This window comes from Sander vitreus, chromosome 4, assembly GCF_031162955.1.
Source record: "Sander vitreus isolate 19-12246 chromosome 4, sanVit1, whole genome shotgun sequence".
In the NCBI taxonomy this organism is placed as follows: domain Eukaryota; kingdom Metazoa; phylum Chordata; class Actinopteri; order Perciformes; family Percidae; genus Sander; species Sander vitreus.
In genome coordinates, this window is record NC_135858.1 from 5,888,302 (window position 1) to 5,909,300 (window position 20,999).

The 20,999-nt window shown below is 40.8% G+C and overlaps 2 protein-coding genes and 1 non-coding gene across 3 annotated transcripts; all 3 read right to left on the bottom strand.

Moving 5' to 3' along the window:
• Nucleotides 1–548: 548 nt before the first annotated feature.
• Nucleotides 549–5,891, bottom strand: cidec (cell death inducing DFFA like effector c). The gene is made up of 6 exons (XM_078247374.1): nucleotides 5,805–5,891; nucleotides 3,583–3,651; nucleotides 3,319–3,472; nucleotides 2,761–2,910; nucleotides 1,888–2,072; nucleotides 549–1,016 (listed from the first exon to the last, which is right to left on the bottom strand). The coding sequence occupies exons 2-6, from the start codon at nucleotides 3,633–3,635 to the stop codon at nucleotides 836–838; spliced, it is 723 nt and encodes a 240-aa protein (XP_078103500.1). The 5' UTR covers nucleotides 3,636–3,651; nucleotides 5,805–5,891; the 3' UTR covers nucleotides 549–835.
• A 5,908-nt stretch (nucleotides 5,892–11,799) lies between these two features.
• On the bottom strand, nucleotides 11,800–20,006 carry uqcrc1 (ubiquinol-cytochrome c reductase core protein 1). The gene is made up of 13 exons (XM_078247891.1): nucleotides 19,896–20,006; nucleotides 18,639–18,785; nucleotides 18,318–18,404; nucleotides 16,677–16,806; nucleotides 16,212–16,410; nucleotides 15,070–15,149; nucleotides 14,846–14,961; nucleotides 14,343–14,486; nucleotides 13,044–13,204; nucleotides 12,826–12,911; nucleotides 12,651–12,739; nucleotides 12,414–12,489; nucleotides 11,800–12,318 (listed from the first exon to the last, which is right to left on the bottom strand). Exons 1-13 carry the CDS (start codon nucleotides 19,956–19,958, stop codon nucleotides 12,254–12,256), a joined length of 1,443 nt encoding a protein of 480 aa, XP_078104017.1. The 5' UTR covers nucleotides 19,959–20,006; the 3' UTR covers nucleotides 11,800–12,253.
• Nucleotides 14,121–14,241, bottom strand: LOC144517474 (small nucleolar RNA SNORA26). The gene has a single exon (XR_013501936.1). It is a non-coding gene; the product is annotated as a small nucleolar RNA SNORA26 (small nucleolar RNA).
• Nucleotides 20,007–20,999: the final 993 nt, after the last annotated feature.

Consider the following 20,999-nt stretch of genomic DNA (forward strand, 5'->3'; position numbering starts at 1 on the left):
AGATTACACCATGATACAATCAGCATGCACCTCATGACTCATAAGATAGGGGAGGGATCACAGTCATACTCCAACTCTTGACCTACTTAATATATACCTCATACATTTGTTCTTCAGGGTATATCAGACAGCCAATTTGGTTCAAAATCTGTCCACAGCTTTCTGTTGCCACTTTCCATGATGAGATGGCAAAAGTGGCACTTCAGCCACCAGCTGAAGTCATCATCTCTCTTATCTCTCTCAGTATAATGGTTTGCTTACATCCCCTCGCCCCCTGCAGCTGCTTGCTCTTCTTTCGTTCTCTTCCTCGGATTCTTTAAGGCAGAGGCAGGCGGCAGCTGACAGGGCAGTGCAGGCCAGGGGACAATTAGGGAAGCGTGGGAGAGACAGCTGGACCCGTTACCAATTACACTGATTTTGACCAGGAACCAAAGTCCCACACACAAAGCCAGTTAATGGGCTCACTCCGCACATATAAATCCACTTGTAAACCTACTGTATAAAGACTTAAATGGACTTTCATAAACAGGAAAGTAAAAAAGTGTTTTTAAAAAAAAAAAATTTTTATTTATTCATCTCCATAGGAAAAAGTTACAATAGTGAGTGAAAGGGCTTTCTGAAGAATAACTTGTGGTATCAGCTTCAAAATAGGGCAACAGAATGTAACAAAGTGACTTTGACACAGTTGCAATGTCTGAAATGTTCGCAAACTGCACAGCAAACTGTGACATGAACGTGTAGAAACTCCCAGTGTCATCTGTGACTACTGATATTGTGTCCTAAATCTAAGAGTGGGCAATGTATTTGCTCCACCATCGTCAGCTCTAGTCCATCATCAGTGGGATATCTTTCCAAGCAGCATGCTCTGCAGCTGCCTGATCCTGCCTTCCTGTGGCAGTGCCAGGCTCTTCTCTGCCCGCTCATCATCCTCCAGCAGCTGCTCAATGTAGCAGGAGGAACCCAGCAGGATGTGGCCTGTGGCTTGCATGGAGAAGATGGTCCATCGCAGAGCCTCCCTGGAAGCGCAGTGCAGCACACAGAGACACAGAGAGAGAGAGAGAGAGAGAGAGACAGATCATTGATAGAAAATTCCCATCTGCAAAGACAGCTTAACAGACACAGCATTTGATTAACTTGGAATACACATATGTATGGGAATATTATCAGAAGAATGTACATGTCATGTCTTGAATATTTATGATAAAATAAAATATACATGACTGACCACATAAGATGACAAGAAAATGACTGCCAGGAAATATACACAATCCGAGATGATCATTTCTCACATCAACTGAATCTCATAAAACTGACATCTCAGAAACAAACCTCTTACACTGCAATGTGAGCAGAAAAGCCCCATATTTGACAAGTCTGCAAAATGTAATCCTCTCTAACTGAAGCTCCGTGTCAAAGCCTAAAACCAGCAGATCTCAGCAGTGATGACATAACTCCTCCCAAAATTAACCTCGGTAAAATCTAGCCTTTGTTCTTCTGAAATCTGACATTTGAATTCAGCCACCCACACATATATATACATAGTAAACTATGAATTTAGACTTTACATGTTGGGGGCTGTATACTGTAACTGATGTTAATATTTTAGAAAAGCAGCTGATATACAGTATAAAATGAACCAGAAAGAAAAATGAATTGTTAGTGGGTGGTTGCACCGCAAAAGCGATGATCCACTTGGTATTTTATGGATTTAGGCAATTTTCATCTCCACCTGGATTAAACTATTACCAGGGATCCAAATAGTGCTGCTGTAAAGTCACCAGAGAAATACTTTGACATGTAGAAAAAACAGACATCAATTACATAATACTTCAACTTAAAAGCATACTAATGGAAGGTTTCAGATATTTGGCAGCCTGTTTCACTCACTTCAGCATGCTTTTGGCAGCATAACAGCGCAGGTCATAGGACACAGAATAAACACCATACAGGGTTGCTTTCACATTCAGACAGCCAATGAAATCCTTGGGGTTGTTTTTGTATAGGTCAAAAGTCAGCTTGGCCACATCTTTCCGGTGCAGTGGCCTGCACTCAAAGAACTGATCTCTGTAGTTCTGTAAGGGGAGACAGGAACGGAAACATAAGTCAGGTCAAAGTGGTACAGAAACATTGGGCACTTTTGGCACAGCAAACTTGGCCAAATGACAGCACCCAGCTACACCAGCAAACAATATGATTACAGACTGAAACAGCTCCTGCCAGTGATGATGGGAAAGGCAAATGACAAGGCGGCAATGTGTGGGTCACCAGAGTAAACATGTGGGGGGTGCAAATCACTGCATGCATCAAATCTTATGGAAATGAATTGCTTTTGGGTGAACATCGTTCAAATTTAATGATACCTCTGGGTCTGATTAATATTCAATCCCAGCCTTTGATTTGTCTCTAAAAATTATAACGGAAGAAACTAATCTCTTGTGGTCGCCCTGTGTTCTGCCTTTGCACAATAACTGACATTTTTCTTCCCTATTCAGTTTGATGGATACAATATTTGCTCATCAAATTTCACTGAATAGTCAATGTATTATTATTCAGTCTACAGGCCCCCGTACCATCCATATTCATGATTGCTACATTGACGAAACAGATATTTTCCTGTCTGTTCAGTCTCTACATCAATGAATCCCTGGCATAACAAACGCTGAATACAAGTACTCAATCAATATGTTGAGCGTCACACTGTGCAGCTGATCAACAGTGTCACCTAGTGGTTAACGTGAGAAGGGTCCAACACTATCATACCAGATGTAGGGTCCAGCTCTGGCCCTTCTCCAGCACCATGAGGACAGCGTTTTCAGGCAGCGTCTCGAAGAACTCCTCTGTGTCCACTCCTGTGCCATCTTCATCCAGCACCAGGGCCATGATACACGGTACACTCAACGAGTCACTGACCTGAGAGAGCAGGCACAGAGGGAAAACACAAGTGAATCACTTGGTAAATTAATGTGTCACAGGTCATGTGGGCACCTTACTCATTAGCAAACATTTCAGATATAGACCAGAATACAAAAAGAGAGAGCATTATTACAGTCAGGTACCAAGTGTACAGCTCAGTCTTGTGAACTTTTACCAGCATGAACCTCACACAGGGTGCAGCAATGATACATGGATCACAGGCCAGTCTGCTCGAGGTCATTTGAATCCTATATTTATTCCTTTAAACACACCATGATGCTTCCTCACCACTATGTATTTGGTCTTAATGTTTTCAACTGTTTGAGTCAACGTTTGATCATCATCCACCTCAACTACGTCCCAATTCCTTCTCAGCCCTTTCAACACTTCACACCCCCTCCTTACCTTGTTCATCAGGTCTTCTAGCGTTTCCGCCATGATGCCCTTCTTTACACTGCGGTCAGCATTTGTGACCCTGAAGGGCTTCGGCCGAGGAACTCGACCCGACAGGAGCTGCTGGGTCATGGAAGCACTGGCTGAGACGCTGGCTGTCACACACCTGAGAAAAGACAGTATAGACATTAAGTAAACGTCATAATGTTAAACCTCATCCACTATTAACTGGTGATTGTTGGCTATCCCATCCAATCCATGGAGCAGTGCTCTTACTTGGTGAGGGTAGATGGAGTCAGAAGGCTGAGGGTATTCATAGCATAATCCATCTGAGAGCAACTCAGCCTGCAATTAGAGGTAGCATCACTTTAGCCATGAGACTTTAACAGCAAGGCAACACATCAACACTAGCAAAGGGTAACATTACTAACATCACAGAAGCAGCAAGTAGTAGCTTTGAGTCAATATTACAGCTTGAACATTTATACATTTAAACAATAAATTAAGGCAATCGATCTGGAGATAATTCTGGTACCACATGCCCCTTTTTATGTCCTCCACGTCTACATCTGTCATAATTAACTTTAATCATAAACAAACCCTTTTCTTTAATAAACTACACACATTTCACAATAATGTCCCAATAAAGACAAAAAAAAATAAAAATCTACAACATATATAATCTTATTGTTATAGTAAGGCGACAAGCTGTTGTCCTGACCGTGTTTGAATATAATCCGTATAGTGGTCGTTGTGATCCTGAAGTGCTGCTCCTTACTCCACTTAACCTCTCTGAAATCGTACACCCTCCTTCTCTTGCACCACTTGGTCACTGAACTTTGTGCTGATGACTGTTGAGCTTGTTGCATGTTTTATTGAGTAATTCTCCATTAACACTCCCACTGACCCTCCCTTGTGAAAGCCATGGTTCAGCCTTCAGTTTGTTGTTATATAAAGAGACTTAGTTACATTAACTGAGCTTCTTAATGGGCCCCTATGAACAGTTTTCATTGGAACAACTTTGTACTGAAGCAATAGGTCCTACATGATGACAGTGTGGTCATATACCCAGATTAAGCTGGACATTGTTATTGGAAATATTAAAAAAAATAAATAAATAAATAAAAACATTAAAATGTAACTTTTCAATCCGAGTAGCAAAAACTAAATTATTTTTAACTCCACTGTATTTTATCATACCTGCTAAATAGCATTTGGGGTAGGTGAGAATATGTGTAATTTGGGTGAATCAACCCTTTAAAGACAATATAAAGATGTGTGATAAGATGACCAGAAGTCTAAAATATGATGTTTGTTTTATGGCTCTTGAGGAGGGTGAGATTTGTCACATTAAAGCTTGTGGTCAAAATGTTAGTTCCAACACAATTGTTGAATAAATCTTTTTAAAATTTCAAATACTTTCTGCTAGAATAAAAATAACAAAAATGTCAACACACATGACAAACACAGATGACACCTGTCAGAGGTCGAGGAGAACATGTGACAGTAATGTAGTTGTTGAAAAGCACACATTGAAAATGCACCAAATGAGATCATCGTTCAAGGGGCACCACACGTGCTCTAACATTGGTGTGTCAGCTTAAGGAGACAATGAGTGTCCACACCATGTGTTATCACATCATGTTACACAACTAAAGCGACAGTCTGAGATATGTGATGGGAATTGTCTTTGATCATGCTAAAATTAAATCACACTTGACCAGACGCATGTAATAGGTTACTGTTGATTATGCTAAATTATTAATCAGTGTAAGCGTTGACTGAGTGAATCTTGATCCTGATTGTATGCTAAGGCGTTTCCTACCTGGATGTCCTCAGACGATTCTCAACTCTGGCTGGTTAGACCCTTTGTCTTGGCTATATTTCACTGTGTGTGTGTGTGTGTGTGTGTGTGTGTGTGTGTGTGTGTGTGTGTGTGTGTGTGTGTGTGTGTGTCTGAAAGTTTACGCTCAGCAGCCTCCTGCACACTTGTGGCATTAGAAATGGAAGTAAAACCTAATATTATCACATATGGAAAACAAACACTCAGTCCTGACAATGTGATTAAGCATACTGTATGCTATTATCATCTTTTCATACTTAATAAAATAACGATTTTCTATCTCTCAGTGGGATTGGTGTTGTGTGCGAGTAACACATCATACAACCAATTCGAGGAACATAGGATATGATATGTTCAGCATTCCTAACCTTCAAAACCTACTCTATTTACAATATGGACAGACTGAGGTAGGCAAAAACTAGAATTTAAAACCACTAACAGGGACGCCTTATACAGAAAATAGGAGAAACTGGTCAGTTCGTCACAAATACTGAATACCAGCATAGCGTAATGCTACATTTGTAGTAGGCCTAATAGAAATGTATTGTTTCTACAAAATGTGTGCACAGCCTTGTTTAATATCTCATAAAACAAAATGTCATAAGACCCCACTAAAAGAAACGTGACAAAATGTGGAACAGTAAAACAGACTTACGTTTCCCGAGTGTTCCTGCCTGCAAATCCTCATCGCTAATTAACAACACCTGGATTAGATTGATAAACCCTAGTTTGCGCCATTTTGGATTCTTTCTCTCTCTCTCTCTCTGTAAATTTAATGCAAGCTCTCGGGCAGCTTTCCAGTGAAGAAGTGGCCAAATTGAATATATTTGACGATATGAGGCGCAGTCTTTTGCCAAAATGTGAGCTATTGGCCATAATTAGATATGTATATTGTAGTAGTCTGTGGGTAGGAAAGAAACACTGAGGACGTCGTGTGGACAAACGACGAACTGCTTCAGTTTAGACTCCAGCAGGTCGGAAACACTTTCTGTCTCTGAAGTCCAATGCTTTGTAAAAGACCTGCATTCGAAAATGTACTTAAGTAGCCTAATTTACATACATTACAAACTACTTCCCATATCATACTCATTCCAGTAACATAGAGTTAAATGAAGATAACGTGATGCGTAGGCCTACCTCAAAATTGTAATAGGCTACTTTAGTAATTGGTGTACATAAAAGGGAAACAGCTTGGGTCCAAGTTTATTTCTTGTAATATTAGCAGATGTGGCAGAAATAGCCTACACTTCGAGGCTAATCTGTGAAACAACTTTAAAGCCAAACTGAAAAGGCTAAATTCATTAGTGCAGTCATTATAAACAATACAGTAGCCTCCAGTAAAAGCTGTACTGTGATAACTGCTTTATAATGATGAGTGGAGTTTAATTTGTTAAATATGTACACATTTATACCATTCACTAGACTACACGGCTATAGTGGGAAACAAAGTTTTACTCTATTTTTAACAAATAGCATGATTTCAAGAAATGCTAGTTTCCTTTGTGGTTTATTGCCTGTGATAACTTCTGTAGAAGAAGCCTAAATAAAAACCTTTAGGCTTTCTTAAATTGATTATTGTTACAAGATTCAAACGGCAACATAAACAACCCTGTGGTCATTGATGCTGGGACAACAATCAAATGCTAATATCTGAATAACGTCTGGATAATTTGTATATTTGCAAGGGTTGGAGAGTTTTTGTGATGCTCAGTAGTGACTTTGTAGTGGCCTTACTGCTTACAGTATAGCTGCATTATATTATAAACATTTCTTGTATATTTGCATTTGTATTGGCTTTAACTATTATAGAATTGAAGCTACCACAGCTTGAAGTAATGCAAGAAGTAATTCAAGGTCATGACCAGTGAAATCAGATGAGTTTATTTCACTCTGTTGCTTCACATTTCATGCTCACTGCAGTAGCACAGATGAATCATGCTACAGATATTAGTTTAATGTAGAGCAGATAATGCATCAGACTTAAAATAGCCACGACTTGTTTGCCAAATTTATCAAGTATCAGTGAACAAAGGTCTATAGAAAGGGTCTGTTCTTCTTTCAGAGGTCAATATCCTGCCCATGTCTTTGTCCTGTTATCACACATCAGACCCTTCTGTGGGTGACGCAGGCTCATTTGGCTCAGATGCATTCATTTGTGCTTTATGGGTTGCTGATGCTTGTAATTATATTAAGCATGCCTGATATCAATGCAGAGTAAAATGAATTAGACTTGAGAAAAATATGATTATCATATTGGATTTAATTCAATAACCTTTTCTTTGAATTCAAGATTACACATGCAAACACAAGAAACAGATTTCAGAACCTGATCACAGTTTCTGAGGTGAATAATCTTTGAGACAAAAGACCAGCTTCATCTGATTTTGTTTGGCATTGTTCGCAGTGTCCTTTTGTTTATGTTTTTACATCATTCTTTCTATTTACGTCTGTTTCAAGATGTCCAGTCAATGGAGTGGTTTGGGTCTAGAAGGAGGTAATATAATCATATAATACAAGTATAAAAGTAAAGCAGATCTAAGGTCTAAAGGACAGATACTGACCGTAATTACTGTTTTACCTGAACTAACATTGTTTCTAACCAGGTGCCAATGCCACAATGTAAGAAGTTAACTCCTCTTTGAGGTGAGATTTCATACATCGAGCCCCTGACAGCTCCCAGGAGCCCTGCTTCTTATTTCCTCTTGCCTATTCGTGCCATCAATTCTGCATTAGCTGCTGCCTTGGTTCTCATGTCCTGGTTCTTGGCCAGGTCTATGAGGACACTGAGGATGCTGGTAGGAACATCAAGGGAGAGGGCGAAGCGGGACCCCTGCGGGGCTCTTTTTGGCACTTGGGAGGCTGGGCGCGGGGCTCGTTCTCGCCGGAGCACAGTGTGATGTTCTGATTGGAGCAATGAATTCAACACACCGCTGCGGTTTAGGATGTCCACAGCCAACACCTCCCTCTGTGTGTCTTCGTCAAGTTTAGCAAGAGTTGGACCGCTCCTCTGGCTCTGGACACACCAAGGCAGCAGCAGAGCCAGGCAGAAACACACACGCACACTTCTCATGGTCAGGACTCTGCAGGGAGAGACAAAGAACAGATCAGCCAGTGGCTCAAAATTGCACAACTGTGACACTACAAGGCTTCTCTCGGCGATGGCATGCATCAGGAATCTTCTTTTTTTGCAATAATTAGAACAAAAAACACATCTGAAAACAGTTATTCTATAGTGATTTCATATACAAATCCCTCTTCAGTCTTAAAGTGAGGCTCGTGATGACAAGCAGAAGGCTTTTAGATGGGAATATAGAACATGATGCAATGCAACAGTAGAATGAAATTACTAATTTTGTAAATGTAATATATAGGATTATTTACATTTTAGTAGTCCATGCCAATGCACAAAAGGAGATAAATAATCTATCCACTGTGCAGTAATTGCTAGATTTGAAATAAAGCCTAAAAAAATACATAAAAGCATGTTGAAAAACTACTTGTTTTACTGGTCATACAGTTTTCTGCAGAGAATTTTAGATTCTCCAATATTTTGTTCTATAATTAATCCAGTATTTTGTCCAACTTTCTAATAAATCGTGCAATATGTTCAGACATGTACAGATAAACCTGGGTAAGCATTATCAAGTGTCATAATCCCAATCAATACTTACTCAGTGTTACCGCTGTCAAAAGTTGGTAACTTGACAAAAAGACACTTCTCTTTCCTCTGGTCTAAAGCAGGGCTTTGGTAATGATCTCTTGTCTTTGACCCTCAGATATCCTATAATACTGTATCTTCTGTATCCCAGCTTCTTCTTCTTCTAGAGCTACTGGAGGATCAACCTGTGTGGCACGCAGTCGGATGTTCAACTGGACTTCTGCCTGCTCGTCCACAACTTCGTCTTCATCCACGTCGGTCTTCGCCCTGACACTGCCGCTACCTCTTTCTGTTTATCTTTTACATCTCTACACCCCATCACCCTCCCCTCATTTCATCTCATTTCCTCTACACTCATTGCTCTCTTTCTCTTTCTAATAATAACACGATGGTAATCACAATAGTTTGCCTAGAATGAATTGGATCGTTGCCCCAGTCTGCAGTCAAAGCACAACTAAAAACCCACCATCACCATTCAAAGTACCAATACGCTGCAAAAAAAACCCAGTCCCTTTCTTATCATGGTGTTATGAGTTCCTGTGTTTTCAATCATCCATGTCGACTGGGTGACCATAGTCTCATCATTACAATGGGAGGAATATTAAAAGTAAAAGACAGTAGTAGGACAAACAACATTGTCACTGAAAAGTCCAATTTTCATGCAATTACAGATTGTCGTGATCATCTTTGTAGTTTATGTTGTGTTTGTGTGTGTGTGATTTCTAATGTTTCGTTTCAAGACTGATTTGAGTGAAAGTGTGTTCACTAATTTTCATAAACATTCATGAAAGTGAATGGCAGTTACCAAGATCCGTCATTAACAAGGCACAACACATTCTGTACAGATGACACCTAATACCCTGCAGTAACTGATTATTGGCCTCCTTTCTCCTTAAATATAGGCTCAAGACTCCACAATACACAAAAAAAAAAACATCGTTCTTGAAAGAGTAACAATCTCACTGAAATAAATGGGTTTCTCATCTCTAAAACAATTCTCAATATACAGAGGGGTCTACTAAAGGCCTCAAATTGGCTAGTTTAACTGTATCATGACCTTGATGAGGCAAAGGGTTAAAGTGAGATCCTATAAGGCCATATGAATATGTATACTTGTTTGTATGTTGTAAATAAATAGAACATTTTCTCAACTAGTCAGACTACAGACCTCCAGAACCTAAAACAGTGTACGTCACAAACTCCAAAAAAAAGTAATTCTATATGAAAGAGCAGGCTCAAATTCTTTCCCAATACTGTGATTGTGTGATGATTAAACTCTACAGGGAGCATTTAGATGTGAGTAACAGCTGCTAAATGTTGTCGTCATTTAGGGTTTAAAGAGGCGATTGCATATCTGAAAATGGGGAATTGGATGTGTTACATAATTTAAGTAGAATAAAAGGAACTGCAAATTTGCTCATTGGGTTCCAATTTTGAAATGATAGGCTTAATCAAGGATCAAATAACCAGTATCACCTTTTTACTGATGTCAACTCTGATTGGATTTTGTGTAAAGACAGCCACCCTAGCTATGTGCATTTGTCTCCTTGAAATGTTTGCCAGGTATGACATGGGGGAATTTAAATCAAAATGCTGGACACTGTGCATTGTTTCTACTTAAAGGAACATAATGTATTAGTACACACATCTCTCTATTTAAAGACCACAGAGGCAGAGAGGAGAAAAGCAAGGAGGAAGTGGCTGTCAGGCCCAGGAGGAAGACCAACAAGACAAAGTCCACCTTATTTACTGATTCACCTCCAGTCCAGCCCATCAAGGGACTTAGCTTCATCTAACTAATGATATGAATATTGCAAGTGCAGCCTGATTACGATAGGTGGGCCCTCGGGGGGCCAAACAGGATTATGAGCCATCTCAGTTACCCTCAGATACACAAACATGGGTCACACAAATGTGATTAAGTAGCAAACAGAGATGTCCTGGGTTATTTACCCATAGCATTATTGTCTCATATACTGCATGACGCAGGACTAAGCATGAATCTGAGATGTCATTTCTGTGATTCAAGATCCAACATATATATCACAGCAGGTCCTGGTTTACCATACAAGTACCCTTCTGACGTAGGTTCTGTATCTGATAAACTCAATGTATGAAAAAACATCTCATCACAATTACTTTGATCAGCAACAATATGGTTAAATATGGTTATAAAAATACTTTATTCTAAATTAAGAAACAAACAAAACAGTCATATGACAGCAATTTGTAGTAGTAAGAACAGAATACAAAGTGACGATAGTAAATGCTAAGACATAACACAGTAGCAAAATGCAAGTAGGTGACAAAGAAGTTGCCCACAACCTAAAATTACACCTCAAACTATAACTACTGTATACTATATAACTATAATAGATCTCTGAATAAACAGATATATAATCAGAAGACAGAACACAGGGACAATAAAAAGAGGACTAGTCTGCTTTTAGGAGATAAATTAGAATGTAGAGTTAACAGCTATGTTCATTAATGTTATCTATTCTTTTATTTTAGAAAACTGCTACTGACACTGAAATTCTTTGATGTACGGCTTCGTGCCTGGCAATATTCCTAGAATTAATTTGGAGGCAGCATAGTGTCCTAAATGTGTCAGTGCTTTTAACATGCAGGAGCCTACAAAGACAAGGCACATTTTCCACATGGCTTACTTATTTTCCAAATCTGTTTTTAAGACCTTTTTTTGTGTAATGTGATTATGCATCACAATATAGAAAACCTACAAAATTAATCGAGACGCAACTGAACCTAAAATTTTGTAAGTTATCATTACGCATACTTAACGTTTCTTTCAGTTGTGCTGTTCCCAAATTGAGCAATAACCAAAAAGCTAGCATTACAGTTAACCATGACACAAAGAAATGGTGTGCTGTAAGTGTATGAAGATCTTAAAATGTAATATTAAAAAAAGAAACTTTGAAAAGCAACACATCACATACTACAGAACACATGAATGAGACAAATCACACTGGGCCAATGTTTTACAGTATTTTTATTTTGTTGCAATGAGAGCTTCTGTTATGTACAATAGAGGACAGAAACAAATGTCACAGAAATTATAAATATACTCTTGTTCCAAACAGGTTGTATTTAGTACCGGCTGTACTGTGTCCATTGGATGATTGTTTTCTATTCAACTCTGCAAGCCTGTAGCAGGTAATGAGGACTCATACAGTACAATCAAGAGGTAACCAATGTGTAATTTCAATACTCATAATGTGCAGACTGGCTGCCCCCCTCATGGCTAACTAAGAGTGATCAGTGAGCGGGATGGGAGAGGGACGCAGGGAGAAGAGAGAAGATGGATGTGCTGTCAAGCCAACAAGTGAACAATCCCTCAGGTGTTCACTCTTGTACTGATGGCAGGATAAGGTTGAGGAGGAAGATAAGGAGCAGACGTGGGACACATGGAGCAAAAACAACACATCTTAAAACCTCAGCCAGTACATGGCACTGCGCATTCTGTTGTAGTCGGGTAGCTGCTCGCAAGGGCCTGGTGGAGAGAGGCAGGAGTGACAGATTAGAGAACGATACTACAGCATTGGCCCTGACCTTGCTGCAAAATACTAAAACCACAAAAGAACTTACCGACAGCTGCCACAGCAGGACACTTATCGTAGATATATTTGGAGCAGATGTCACGCACCATCCTGGGGGTCACGGCCTGAAAGAAGAGGTGTAGAGGGAAGTCAGAACTCCAGACTATCCTGGAGACAGACTAGAAGCCAGTTTTGAAAAGGCACTGCTTCACGCAATACATTTTTTTCTCTCTCTCAATTGTACAAATGGTCCAGGTCAGAACTCTAGTTCAGAGTGCCAACTCACATCGATCCGAGCATCCCACTCTGCCAGAGGAATACGCCGCCCGTAGTTCAGGATGTGTCTTCCGATGTCGTCACAAAGTGGTGTTGTTCCTAAAAGACAAACAGGTGTGTTGACTTGCGATTCGGAGGAGTTTGTATGTGCGTTTGTGTAAATGCACGACAGACATGATACCTACCATTGAGCTGTCCAACCAGGCTGGCCTTCAGAGCATTCTTGCCTCTGGCTACATCACTCTCTGTCACTGTGGTACACAGGTTCATCCTGCGAGAAATGGAAAGTGGAGGAAATAAGATGAAATATGCACATTGTCCTATAATTAAAAGTGGCATACCATTACAGTTGTGAGTGTGTGTGTGTGTGTGTGTGTGTGTGTGTCCCAGAGTCATTACTGACCAGGCATTCTGGGACCAGTGCATCATATCTTCGATTTGGTGCTTATCACATACAAAGTAAATGCCCAGCAGGCCGGTGTCGCTATAGGAGGAGTGGAAGGCCTGGAAGCTGTGACACAGGTTCTCCTCCACTGCCAGGCGAGCCAGGCGGCTGCTCAGATGCTGCAGGTGAGAGAAAGGAATGGCCGTTGATATTCAACTGTTCACAATCAAAACTAGATTATAATCACACCAGCATCAGGAAGTAGGTTGAAATATTCATGGTGTTAGGTTGACCCGCTCTAAGTATATGCTAGTTATAGCAGTACAGTGTTAAAGTAGTACAACAGAGAAATGTGACATCAATGTGAAAAACTTTTATAGTTCTGTATATTCCCATCTTCTGGATTTAAAGCCGATATCCATAACATTCCACACGTTACCCTCCAACTACGGCAAAGATGGAACGGGTGTAGCGCAAGTCCAACATCTTCTGCCCCACAAACGTGCTTATTAGTGTCTTACCATTATCCAGTGTCAACTTATCTCCCGCTCCAATTTTGCTCGGGTATCGCTTGCACTGCGAGTTCAAAAGCATTTCCGAGCCCGACCCAGAATGTGTCTGTGAGGTGTGCCACCAACACTATTTTCTGTCAGAAATCAGCTGTTGCGACAAGCTTGACAATGGAGTTGACAAAGTACTTTGAAAGGGAAGCTAAGAGATCATACGGGTGCACTATTCCATCGAGCCAAGCTAGGGTTTAAGCTAAAATGTATAACTTCTTTCCTTTTTCTTAGAACGAGCGATGAGCGATTTGAGTCGAGCGTGGTAAAACCTGGTTTGAGCGTGGAGCAATATTGAGCGGAGCGACTTTGAGCGTGGGAGCAGAGGTAATGAAAAGCTCCGGGAGTGAGGAGTGGAAATTCTCACCACTCACATGCTCTGAATCCAACATACAAATGATATATAAGAATGTTACAATGATATTTAAAAAAAAAAAAAAAAAAATTGATTTTAGCTTTCAGTACATAAAACAATAAAATATCTAAAATTGCTATTCTATTCACCAACTCTTTAGCAATTGCTCTGTTTTTCAGGTATTGTTCCTCTCGACAAGTTCAGAGGCAGGGGTGAGGCCCCTGACCCAGGTTTTCAGAGAGGATCATAGTCTACCCCTCAATAATGGCCACTCAAGACATTAACAACCTCAAGTGGGCAAAGCTTAAAGGGGACACTGCTGAGTTAGTTACAGCTTCCAATTTCATCGTTGTTGTCTTTTATTAATTGCATAAACTAAAACTAAAAACGTATTTCCCCAACCTTTCCACCACCATAGGTGAGGTCATAGCTGCCGATGATGGAGTTGGCCACCATGAGTGGCACGATGTCTGGGCTGGCAGCACTGGCCCCCTCCACAGCCACGGCAATGTGTGCCAGAGGCAAAGCATCATCACGCATACGGATCTGAGGAGAGGCATCGAAGGAAAAGATCAACAAAACAATGAACCCACGAGTGGTCAAGAAACATCCCCACCCATGAGCTATGCTCTGTCACAGGCCAGAATCACAGCTAATGCACCAAACACAGCCATCTTAAATAGAAGTTAATTCACTTGAAATGAGTCTGCAACTGATGCGTTACTCTGCTATAGATGGTCACTTTCAGTGATTTCTCCAACTTGTGTTGATTATGTATTGGGGGAAAAAAAAAAACTAATGGTCATGTTAAATAGCAGTGTAATCAGAGATCATGTAATACACCTCACAAAACAATGAAGAAAAAAAAAAAAAAATTCTACTGCAAAATATTCAGCATCTCTCACCTCACTGCCTGTAAATCGGCAGGGTGACAACACGGGGACAGCATCTCCCTCATACTCAAAAGATACTCCGCTGAAGTGAGATTTAGCCAAACCGACTAGCTCCTCGTGGTTCACACCTGTTAAAGTAGCACATCAAATAAACGCCGAGTCATTCCAAGAAAAGGGAAGGTTCACAGCTACCAGGGTGCCTCCTCACAGTTTGTGTTAGGACGAAGAGGACCTACCTCCAGCAGCAGACAGCACCATGCGAGGGGCTTTGTAGTGGCTGTTGATGTAATCCACTAGGTCCTGGCGGGTCAGAGTCCTGGGGGAATTGAATATGTAGCTTACACAATGGTGCAGAATTGAATATAATATAGAATAGACGGTGTTTAAGTTACATTATGGCAAATTGCTGTGCAACTTTTGAAGCCATAATTATCGTCATCAAAACACTGCAGTGTGCCTCTGATGAAAGCAATTCTGTGTGTGTGTGTGTGTGTGTGTGTGTGTGTCATTAAAAAAAATGACGCTGCAATGCGGTGAGTGCGCCCAAAGATTGGGAGGCATTCCTAGGCTACTTAGTACGCGGAAAGCAGCGATTCTTCTAACCTACCCTAATAGGATAAGTGTAAATAGATAAGTGTGTGTTTTGAGTGCGAGAAGATCTCCGTTAGGAATTACGTAATGAAATCGCCTACGCCTGCAGGTAATGCATGTATAGTGTAGCCTAAATTCCCGAGGCAGGAAGGAAAATATTTCATTATTAATCTTTTATTTCTACTCGCTAAATATCACATCCAGAAATCTAAGTTCAGGGGCTCTACACCTTCCTTTCCTGTGTTTGAGAGGGAAGTCAATGAATATTTGGACTCCACAAGATATTCAAAGAACTGTAAAGCTCTGCAGATATATTCAACAGTTGTGACATCACGTGACTGAATGATATTGGAACTCTTTTAACTAAGTGATGCTATGAATCGGACTGCTTGTTGATTAGCCTTGCTGGACTTTGTAGACTCCCTGGGATATGATTTGTTTATGTATTTATTTTGTAGTTGTGTGTATGTGTACTTGTATGTGTTGTTTGTAACTGCAAATGCTCTCAATAAATTAATTGAAAAAGCGCCATTGTGCACTGGCGCTGTTGCAGGAGAGCCGTGAGTGAGTGGGGGCGGGGCTGCGCGAAGAGTGAGAGACAAGATGCAAAGACAGGCACGCCTTTACAGAAGAAATGGGTCACGTAACGCAACATTAAACTATACCAACATAAACGGTACTGTCTAATCCCATATCTCGTTTGAAAATATATCAATAGAAGGTAAAATATCGATATATTGCCCGGCCCTAGTGTGCGTGTGTTATGCAAATATGCAGTTCCTCTTGCCTGGCGTTGCCGGAGGGTCCCAGCACACTTTGTCCTAGTGCAGTGCCCTGGAAGGCTGTGGCATGCAGCAGGTCAAGGCAAACTTCCTGCAGGTTACCCTCGACTTCCTCTAGCTCACGCAGCACCACGCCCCTCTGCTGCTCGATCTCTGCCTCGTTCAGCGAGCAGCTCTGCACCAACTCTGACAGCAGCTCCACGGCTATGAAAACATAGAAGAAAATTGATTGTTCACAACTTAAGAAGGAATATGCATATGTTGTGCTCAGACAAAAAGATCTCAGTTACTGCCCCATACAGTATAGGCCCCAGTAATTGGGATTCTCCATCAGAAATGTGAATTAGTTGATTAATCTTGATCTTACAAACAAGAACAGTTTTTATTTTTAAAACGTCTCTGAAATCGAATTATTGTACAATTTAGGGGATGCTCTGTTTATTTCACTGCTTGTTTGCAGGTCATCTCACCTTTGGGCAGGTCTTTTGAAAGGGTCTTCATGTAGTATGCAGTGTGCTCTCGGGAGGTGTAGGCGCTCAGGTGAGCACCCATTGACTCCACCTGCTGCTCCAGGGCTGTCTGAGGGTACTTCTTGGTTCCCTGGGAGGCGAGAACAAAAGGTGAATGGAAAGAACTGTGTAATGGTACTGTTTGGCTAACAGGTAGAGTTATCTCAAGTGCATTCAGCTTTAACGAAACAAGGTTCCATTGGAGACTTACCTACAATGTGGACTTTTAAACTTCTAGTAGCACTATGGAGCAGTTTTTCATGCATGTGATGCAATACACAGCCCTGCCAATGGTTTTATACGGTTTAACTGATCTACAGGTGATGGTTATAGGCCAACAAAGCAGTCCCTCCAGAAAAACGCGATCGCAGAATTCAATGCATAATCAGCCAAAGTCCGGATATTTATGCGGGGGCCGCATTTTTTCAAATACGCCGCACTTTCGCCGCATAAATTGCCGATTTCCGCTTGCAGGATTTCATAATCCCCGCATTTTCGTTGCAAAAAAAGTCACATATCTTAGCAGAAAGTTGAAAAATGTTGGTTTACTTCACACAAGAGCAGCCATTTTCCCCTGTTGCCATGGGAACGTTATGAAGTGACGCAATTACACGACGTGAACATCATCGAAAAGCTGGGTGTTATTACTTTTCTCTTTTTCATCAAACCGCAATTTTTGCAAGTTCCCGCAATTTCATCGCAGAAATATCCCGCATATTCCCTCACATTTTTTAAGAAAACGTGCCACATAATCAAGGATTTTTGCCCGCAACAATCACAAAAAAACTCCACGTTTTTCTGGAAGGACTGGACAAAGGCAGGAAAGAAGAAGCCTGCCAACTAGTAAACGTGGATGTTAACAATGCAGATTTAAAACCTTTGAAAATCCGCTTTGCAAATGTATAATGAGGAGTGAAATGCATTCAACAGAGACCAGATCATAGACCTCGAGGATACGATCAATGTATTATAGTGCAGCTCAGTGGGAGAGTCTTTACTGCGTTCTGCTGTCATTTACGGTCACGCTAGTTTCTCTCCTCTTCTCTGCTGCCACTGAGGGCGGGGCTTAGCCCCTCTACTCACACACACGAAGCGCAGCAGAGGAGAGACAGGTGAAGTAAAGTTAACGTTACTCAAGTTGACGACGACTTGTTACGTTACTGTAAGTGCAATAAAAGATTCCCAACAGGAGTAATTTATCTGTGTAAAACCAAAGATGGATAGACATTGACCACAAATGTCTGAAATTCAGACCAAAATATCTGCATTATTTAAATGCAACTAACCTGAATCTACAATGCTAGCTCTGCTGCTAATGGGAGGAAAGCTAGTCCTGGCCGACAAGCACAGGAGGACAGGCTTCGATCCATCTTGGCTGTCAGAGAGGAAATACTCGCTACTACAAGACCGAAATCTTGGTAAGGTTAGGTGCAAAAGTAAATAAAAATGATCACCGGGAAATAAAATATGGGATGACTTCCTTAACAGTTTGTTTGTTTGTTTAGGTCCAAATGTTGTGTAATATTGCAATATTTAATATTTTGGGGGGGCCCATCCGCCCTCCAAAAGCAGTCAACCTAGGGGAAACACTGTAATGTCTACCTTGAAAGCCATGTGCTCCAGGAAGAAGCCTGTTCCGTTGTTCTTCTCGCTCTCATAGCGACTGCCAGCACTGATCCACAGTCCAACCTACGATAGGGAAAAGATATGTGAAGAATCAATGAAATGTAAATCTACAACACACAACAGTGAAATTGTTGAGTCTATAGAGTGCTAGTCTGGAGCAACAAAAGTACATTGCCAGGATAAAGCCCGACACCCGGCATGTTTTTTCCTTCTATCCTAGAATGTAAGTGTGGTGTAGTAACTAAAACAACCTACAGTCCATGGTTGTAAATAGGCCCCCTACAACTGTGTTCTTACAGTGCATGTGGCATGTCCAGTCTCCTCAGATGCGACCTTCAAACCATTGTCCAGTATAGTGAGGTGAGTTTCAGGGGCTCCCACCAGGCTCTGGGCATAGCTGACTGAGGCCTGCCCACGCCTCAGAGACAGTAGGATGGGCTGAAGCTGTAGAGACACCAAGAGGCAACACAAGTCATTTAAAAATCCTGTTTACATAACATGCATTTCTGCACACATTAAACACATTGGAAACCACATTTATATATGTCAGACTGTACTGTAAGCCTTAAACTAACTCTTGTCGATCTGTTCACATACAAAGCAAGAATAGAAATATAAACTTAAGGCTGGCAGTTGACATTGACACCACTGCCCCCTTTCTGCTATCTGCCAATGACTAAAAATAGACAAAACCACAATCAGTAGACCATCAGTTCTATTCAGATGTGATACATGTAAGATTGTCTAGTTTAACATCAATCACATTGTGCAATAATGAGATGTCATATAGCTAAGATAACTATTTTCATTCATTTTTAACCAGTATATTTAATATTTAGCATGGTTTCTGACAACAATCTAAGATGTCATCGATTGTTTATCACACATTCATAAAAGACCACCTTGTGCAATGCAATATGATTGTTATAAAATCTGGAAACACAGCCAAAGCTAACGCTACCGAAAACACCGCTTCACAAAAAACCTAAAAGCAGTGTCAATGTTTGCAGTCGTTACGTTATCGTTTGACATAGTATAAAAGTAACGTTACTTTTTCAACAATCAAACATTTTGACGATCAACAAAAGTACAGGATTGTCACTGTCAGCATCTGCCTTTCCAAAGTCACTATGCTAACGCTGCTAGCCATAAAGCTAACGTTAGCTGCGATATGAGGACGGCTGAGGACACGTAACAATCAGTGCCGTTACAGCTGCTGTGCTGACCTTGTTAAAAGACCGAAACGACGAATAACACTGAACAACACGTGAACATAGTGGACGTTACGCATCAAGTGGTTGTTTACAAGACGTATTGCCTTATTTGACAGTTGACCTTGCATTCACTGCTAGCTAACTAATGCTAACCGTTTAGCTAACCCTTTCCCGTTTCTGTTGTGCGGACAGCTCAGCTAACTAGCTAGTTAGCTATCAGTTAGCCTGTCAATTTAGCAGGCGGTCGAACCTTTTCGATTACTTTCCGGCTACCGGTTTCCCGCTTAGACATTTCACATTGCAAAAAGCGTGTCTGCTAAACCTTTAATTTTGTACTTACACTGCGGGTTTTGGCGAGGGATCGACCCACGGTGCTCCCAAGTCGGCACACGGACGCCGCCATTTCTCAGTAAGATGACAGAAGTCTCTGCTGGTGTCGTGTATCGTTTCTTCTTCGCCGTTATATCAAATGTGTATAACCTCTTCAATTGGGTATTATCGCCACCAACTGTTCATTATGTGTTGTTGAGGGTCACTTCGCTAGTTCAGTGTTGTCCGATTTGACTCCTTTGCCATCACTTTTGTTTTTCTTCCTTTTAGTTGGGTTACTTATGTAAGGTGGTTGGCAATGTGATTTCACTAATTTAACTTCCGTATTGTGATCTTCGGCACTAACATAGTTTCTTATCTGTCTACTATAGAGAACAATCCCTTTTTCCCAGTGGTGTAGTCTAATGTATTGTAGTGGGTATACTGTACTGTATATTGTCCAGAATCTGCATTTGGGGGACAGGGGGCATATCATAGTGGGGGGTCAGGGTGTCCTCCCCACTTCATTTCCTGTATTCAGATACACTTTTATGCACCAATTTATGGGGGGGAATACCTTTATTTAGCCTATGTGAAGAAGAAAAACGCAGATGACAATTCAAAATATATCAAAAATATAATGAAAAGTATGTTGTTGCGTGTCATTGGGCATTTTTAAGTGGGTATATGGAAATCCTGGAGCTTCCTTAGTGGGTATACTGCGTATACCTGCGTATCACGTAGACTACACCACTGCTTTTTCCCTTAAGTGATGGGATAACGTTAGCCTACTTTATTTGAACGCAGTCATTTTCTTAATGAAAATTCAAATACCCTGGTGACTTCAGTGTAGGCCCACATAGGCCTACTGACAGCTGCTTCAGAAAAAAGATCTTTCTTTTTTGAGTGCAGATGGTAAAAAAGTAGGCATAGAGTAGCCTACTGACTGCTGAGGCTTTATTTGTCCTTATTCTTGTTGGCTCAAGTTGTCAAATAAGGAGTTTAGCATCATGGGTGACTTAAGCAATTTTATGTAATGAAGGGCTGGTCCACCAAATTTAAACATCGTCTTACTTATCCCTGATGGTATCAAGTCATTACAATTTTTTTTGTATTAGCCTAGATTTTTTTTACT

What these genes read in the sequence shown, in the direction of transcription:
- cidec (XM_078247374.1), bottom strand. Translation starts at nt 3,635, where the DNA reads ATGGATTATGCTATGAATACCCTCAGCCTTCTGACTCCATCTACCCTC. An exon ending in AGAGCTGGACCCTACATCTG is followed by an intron (nt 2,073 to 2,760) that starts GTATGATAGTGT and finishes CTCCCCTTACAG; the next exon opens with AACTACAGAGATCAGTTCTT. An exon ending in GCTGCCAAAAGCATGCTGAA is followed by an intron (nt 1,017 to 1,887) that starts GTGAGTGAAACA and finishes CTGCGCTTCCAG; the next exon opens with GGAGGCTCTGCGATGGACCA.
- uqcrc1 (XM_078247891.1), bottom strand. Translation starts at nt 19,958, where the DNA reads ATGGCGGCGTCCGTGTGCCGACTTGGGAGCACCGTGGGTCGATCCCTC. An exon ending in CTGGACATGCCACATGCACT is followed by an intron (nt 18,405 to 18,638) that starts GTAAGAACACAG and finishes TCCCTATCGTAG; the next exon opens with GTTGGACTGTGGATCAGTGC. An exon ending in GCCGATTTACAGGCAGTGAG is followed by an intron (nt 14,487 to 14,845) that starts GTGAGAGATGCT and finishes GCCTCTCCTCAG; the next exon opens with ATCCGTATGCGTGATGATGC.